This window comes from Micrasema longulum, unplaced genomic scaffold, assembly GCF_059751315.1.
Source record: "Micrasema longulum isolate JH-2025_06_02 unplaced genomic scaffold, ASM5975131v1 h1tg000260l, whole genome shotgun sequence".
NCBI lineage: Eukaryota > Metazoa > Arthropoda > Insecta > Trichoptera > Brachycentridae > Micrasema > Micrasema longulum.
In genome coordinates this window covers 108,770-115,549 of record NW_028277464.1, presented here as the reverse complement: position 1 = coordinate 115,549, position 6,780 = coordinate 108,770, and the positions used below count along the sequence as shown (strand labels likewise).

Here is a 6,780-nt window from a genome sequence, read left to right as displayed (position 1 = left end):
AACCCACAACCCTTTAGATTTGAAAAAAATGCAAATACTACTGATTCAAATAACTTCAACCAGTTAAAATCGACAGAACTTTTCAATACAGTATAATATTGTGGGGTAATTACTACAACAAGGTTACTTCAAAATCAGCATTTTTGAGTTAACCACTAAATATACATTATTGTATCCTCTTCCATGAATGTTACAAACAGACAAGTTGTGCATTCAAATCATCATAATATTACAGTAGAACTCCAGTCATGGGGATTGTCAAATATCCGGATCGTTGTCAAGAAATAAAAATGAGATGTTATTTTTTAAGGATTTTAGATCATTAAAGCAATTAACTTTGCTGGACATGCTTATGTAAGTTGACTATAATATGACTCCAATTCGTTTTATTATTTCGAATGTAATTTAAAAAAATCTTAGAGTAAATTTTGTGTTTTCTTCCAAAACATTGCCTTAATTTAATGGTAAATCCAATTATCGGGATTTCTGCATAACCGGATAACGTCTGGCACTCGTTAATACAAATAATCAGAGTTTTACTGTATTTAACTGCATCACAACTTGTGTATTTGTAGCATCCATGTGATACAGAGATGCGTTTTAATGGTCAACTTAAAAATCATGATTTTGAAGTAACCTGGTGTAAATACACTGCGATATGAAACTCCAGTTTTCAAGAAAACAATTATTGACATAAGTGCAATAGATCATTTATTTTTCAATTAAATTATTTTCAAAAATAGTAAAATCTCAAAAATATTTCATGAATCAAAAATTTTCGGTTATAATTTTTTTCATCACAGATTGTAAATTCCATTATAGTTGTTGAACTTCGACGAAAAGAAAATTGTTATCAATCTGTAAAACATTACAGGGAAAAAAAACAACTTTTAATGCAATAGTTGATATAATATTATTTACAAGAGCCATTGAACACACTATATAAAATTCTTATCACAATATTATATTCACATACCAATATTGTTATCATTTAACAAAATTATTTATTAACTATTAAATTTTATGATATCAACTTATAAATATGTAATGTACACAATCCATTTTCTATCCTTTCCATTAAAAAAAAATTGACTAACAGCAAAAAAAAAGTTTCAGAAGATTAGTAAAAAATATAAATAAAAATATTTACTTAAATCCAGCAATTGTTTTTCCAACAAGATTCATATTTAAAATGATTTTAATGTTATTAATAAGGCCTAACAAGTTTACATCTTGTATGGTCATTGTAGCTATTATTTTAATAGATTAACACTAGTTAGTATTACAAAACTGCATTGACTTTATATCAGGGTCTTACAAAAATATTTCATAACTATAACAGTGCAAAGACATGGCTGACAATAATCATGTTTTATTAACGAGAATCATAAATATAAATAGAGTAAGGCATTAACAGTTAGTACAATTATTTTTATTAAAGCACTTATATTGAGGATGTAATATTGACAGTTATTTAGAATTATGTATTAGCTAATTTTGTATGGCTACGAATCAGAAGCACTTTGATTATATTATATTCAAATGATTGCTAATAATGCCCTTACATAATGTTGATGTATTTAAGCTATATTTAATATTGTAAAATAAATTTATAATTTTTTTTTTTACCGGTACCTAGATAAAAAATTTATAATATTATTACCTACAAAACGTAACAAAAGGAGAATCGTTTTACAACGTTTTGATAGGTTTACAAAGGGCACAGGTATCGTGGTATTGTTGAGCTTCGGGTAAACATCCTATGTGGAAAGTATGTCTACAATTATAAACAATCATATCGCTAGCGTGAGAAAGATCTTTAATAATAATCTTGCAGTGACAAGCGCTGCACAGGTATTCGTCGGTAATACAAATCCCTCGCTCATGTCCTCTTATGAGCTTCTCGTGTAGATCAAAATAGTTTCTCAAGGTGATGGCTTTACAAGCTTCTTGAACAGACAACTGGAGATTGTAATCGCACATCATTTTCCCTAAAGAATCTTTAAGGTCGACTATTTCACATCCTGGTTTAATCCCTTGAATGAGTTCTCTAGGGTCAACGTAATTACCGATTCGTTTTAAAAGTAATGTTATATATTCGGGCTTATCCAAAGAATGCGTTATTAAATCGAGCCATAATTCCTGATCATCATGTTCTTGGCAAAAAATAATAGCTTGATTAATGTCTTTTAAATTTGTTATTATAATATTAAGCGCATCTTTAGTACTACCAATGCGACCTAGTAAATAAACAGTTTCAGGGTAAAATTCATTTTTTTTGCAAACATCTAAAGCGTCTTGTATAGGATAATTATCGCTTGATTTTAAGAACGTAAGAAGTTGATCTCTAGAAAATTGGGCATAAAGTTTAACTAGCTTCCCATGATACTTCCCACCAGGATCGACTTTGCTAAGAGCATCAAGATATCGGTAAAGGTAAAAATCATGCGATTTTAGTTGCTCTTCGATTACTTCTACGGGAACTTTGGTTTTATCTAGAAGTATAGCGATGGCTTTGTCGCAATTCAATTTTAAAAGAGCTAAAATTTTGTCATGAATAAAATTGTAAAGATTGTGTTGTTCTATAAGCTTAAATACTTCTTCGTGCTGTAATTTGAGATACATCGATAACGCTTTATCGTATTTCTTTTTGTGACAGTACAATACGGCTAGTGACTCCATGTAATAATTTTTATCAACCCCCGTTAAAAGCAGTTGCTCTAAAACAGCTTTTATGACCGCGCTTACATTATATAGCAATGGATTCCATTCCTTAACGAGTTTGAGAAAGCCCTGGGGATCGAATTTTAAGTATTCGTACAAAATCATTTCATAAATATGAGGTCCAAGATTCCTATCCAAAGTTGTGGGTATATACAAACTAATGGATCGTAAATTATTGATATTTGAAAACTTGTAAATCTGTTCTTCCCAAAGAGATCTTTCAGCGGAACATACTTTGGAACACAGTTTGGCCGCCTCTTCGTAGTTGTTACTCTCGATTAGTCGATCCATATGCAATATTCCAACAGAGGACACGGAATGCTTAGTCGTTTTCCCTCCAGCCTTTTCCAATACACTCATGGCTCTTTCGTAAAAATCGTGATCAATCAGCCACTGTACCCTATCATCAATATCGTACTGACTAGCGATTATAATATCTTTCGGGGAAACGATAAAAAATATTTTTTCTTCAATGACAGAAGCCAAATGATATTCGTTGCACGAGTACTCTTCGTAGCCACGTATGTTTAGAGTATCGGAAGAAATTTCCGCATATTCACAATCCTTATAATCGGCGATATTTAAGGTGGGCCTTTGCAATTTTCCAGTTTTAGGGTCTGGCTCTTTAGGATAGCCTAGTATTACTAACTGATTTTCTAGCGGAGCTAATCCGCAGATGAAGTAGTCCGTCTGGAACGTGTACATGGGATCGACTAGATACTCGGGCACGGCTCTACTCTGAACTTCTAGACTGCTCCGTTTTCTAACTACGCAGATCCTTACAGTGTCCACCCACCCGATCATGAGTGTTCTGTCAGCAGCCCACACAAGGTTGCAGCGGTAGTCCTCTATGGGGACGCGGGAATGCTCCCAGCGGATAAGACCGAGAGAGCAGCGTGCCACCATATCATACACACGCACACCGACATCACTGGCCCAGGCTACGAAGCGGTCCTGCCAGGCCACAGCCTGTACGTAGCCCTCGCATTCACATAACACAGTACTCTTTACCCGACTGAGGAAGCTCTTTTCGTACAGAGTAAGCTTGTTGTCTCCGACGAGGAAGCGTCGCCCAGAGCCAGGCTTGTGATAGTTGGGGTCTAGCGCTACCGATTTGATGACACGGCCCAGAGGCAGGTTGTGGTTGTTGTCCGTAGAGTAGAGACCGTGCACTACAACCTTTCCATCGTCAGAACAGGTAGCAATATAGTCTCCGTTGAAGTCTACAGATATAGTGTTGACGGCTACGGTGTGTATGCGTAGGCCATGGTCACGAGGCGCCGAGCGATCGCCATCGGGCGCCTGTACACGCTCGGGGGACGCCAAGTCCCTATCTCCAGGCGCCAGACTGGTAGTATTACCTTCATGATCCAGTAAGTGCAGTACTCCCCACTGGGACCCTACACACACGAACTTGGGATGCACGGCTATACAGCTGACGGCGTCTTTCAACAATATATTTAGCACGTCATTCACCATGCGATGGTACTTCAACTTGGGCTCTTCTTCCTCGGGCGGTAAACTGTCACAACTTTCAGAACCGATCTCCGCCATTATACTATGATTATTCCATTGGTTCGAGGCAACTATGCAATACACTCTCTACTGAACAATCTCAACAAAAGTTAGATTAACATATAATTTGTAAACAAAGCTGATGAATCAGACATCAGACTGCAACGACTCAAACGTCAGACGAATTTTTAACAATTGTCTATATAAATATAGACTATCAACGTTGTCTATGAATTCTGGTTGACAACAGCTGATTGGTGACTGGGGACTAGATTCGTGATATGTTCGCAGAGGTTGACAACCTTTTTTAGAAGTAAATAATTCAATAACCCAAAATAACAAAATCTGCCGATCAGTGTACCTGCTTTTTCTTCTTGAGAGGCCTTGTCAGGTCCCCCTGACGTTGGCGATCACTACAGCGAAAGCATCTTGGTCCTGCGCTACTCTTATATTCCACAGTCAAGACAACTGCTTATTTTATTGGATGTAATCGTCATAGCGATTCCTGGGAAAAAATGAAGAGAGTAGTTTTCTGTTGCCTTCTCTGGTGGATTATTTTGTTAGGTAACCATCCCTTAGCTGGTTGGTTTTGGCTTTAAGTGTTCTTTTGTTATCTATTGTGATCACCGTTATTAGTGTAATTCATTGCACAGGGTTTACGATATGGTCGCTAACGAGTTGGGCTAGTTAGTAGTGTTGCCGGCGAAATACAACTGGACGTTCGCAGAATTTTATAGAATCACACCTGCCAGCAATACGTGACTCAACGTGACTTTACTGACAGTGTGATCACCTCGACAGTTCGAACAGTAGTTAAGTGCCTACTAACATAAACTAAATTTGCGTTTACCCTAGGTTCACAGTAGAGATGTGTAGTTCGCGAACGACCCTGTCATACTGATAAGGTCAGAAACATTGAACTAGAGACATGTTTCTTTTATCTCGGTCAGTTAGTTCGCGAACTAAATGGCTCTTTGTGTCATTTGGCTCTTCGTGTCATTTGGCTCTTCGTGTCATTTGGATCTTTCATATCTTCGTGTCTTATGGATCTCTAGCTCATTTCGTTCATTCATTGAACGAGATTGTGTCCTTATATATGTGGTTAGTAGGTAGATCAGGTACCTACATAAACACTCTGTATCTATAGTAGGTACCTAAATGTTTATACTGGCTGCTTTGTTCTTTGTTCCTTTATCGATAAAATGTCGCGATAAAAATGCTATTTTATGAATTATTATTTACGTTGAGATGAAAACATTAGGTATTCGTATTTCATTAATGCCTTTTAATGTGAACAAGAGGTTAGTTTGTTCACTCGAGTTTGGGATTATATATTTTTCTGTTCAGTATAAATAATTACAGAAACAATTTAATTTATTTATTAATTCATTATGAAAAAATCATATTCACTAACCTAATAATGGCTTTTTAGACTGTGCCCGTGTTAAACCATTAATAATTTACATTAAAAAATATAAAGTAACTTAAATTAAAAAGCAGTTAAAATATATCAATTTCAGAATAACAGTCCAATCGGACGATATAACATTAAAAAATAATTACAAAAGAAACAATGTAAAAAAATATCAACCTTATTGTGGAATAACTTATTAGGTCAGTTATCTATTTTGTGCTAGAGGCCGATTAATGTTTTTTTTAAAAATTTTATTTGGGTATATTTTTTCACTAGCCTTAGTTTATTTAATAATATATATTATAACTGCACACGCTAAAAACATAAGAACCTATTTTTTTTAAATGTAAACCCGATGTAAAATGTAAAGGGATTTTAAAAATTAATTGTTTTTACTTTTGTAAATAAAAAATAAATAAACCTAGCATGAAATATAACTTTCTATAGTAAATAAAATAATTTATCTGTTTTCTACTGGTTTGTGGTATTATAATATCTAAAGAACAATACTTATTATTAAATTTATAAAGAAAATCATGCTGACAAACCAGTTAAAGGTTTAGAATGATTTGTTTGATTCACCGCTCGTACGCATTTAGCGCAAGCGAACGAAAGAACGAAACGAACTAGAGACATGAAAGACACGAAAGATATGGAGACACAAATGATACGATGATGCGAAAGATGCGGAAATATGATGACCTAAATGAGCCGAATGAGCAAAAGACACATTCGTTCAATTGAACTACTTAAAAGATTCGGTCACTTTGGTGATGCAGATCAAGTGACACGTATCCTCTCGGTGACAGAGTCTTACCCTCGTCTAGTTCACAGACAAGTTAATGACACATTAATGTAGGCCTATGATCATTCAAACGCACTGTTCATCCATATCCATAAAATTTGAAAATGGGTGCTGCAGATATTATTTAAAAGACAAAGGAATAATTGCTTTTGTGTAACGAACCCGCAAGATTAAATTTTGGGTCTATTTTAAACCTGTCATAAATAAATAAAGAAATCAACTTTTGGTAGAGTGGGGTCCGATCCTTAAATCACTTATTTGGGAATTTATGACTACCACGCAACCACAACCGAAAATTATAATTTAAAAAAATATTTACTAC

At 34.9% G+C, this 6,780-nt stretch overlaps 1 protein-coding gene across 1 annotated transcript; it reads right to left on the bottom strand.

The window, feature by feature from the left end:
- Window positions 1-691: 691 nt before the first annotated feature.
- lt (vacuolar protein sorting-associated protein light) lies at window positions 692-4,415 on the bottom strand. Its single transcript, XM_088223954.1, has one exon. It carries the CDS (start codon window positions 4,276-4,278, stop codon window positions 1,693-1,695), a length of 2,586 nt encoding a protein of 861 aa, XP_088080080.1. The 5' UTR covers window positions 4,279-4,415; the 3' UTR covers window positions 692-1,692.
- Window positions 4,416-6,780: the final 2,365 nt, after the last annotated feature.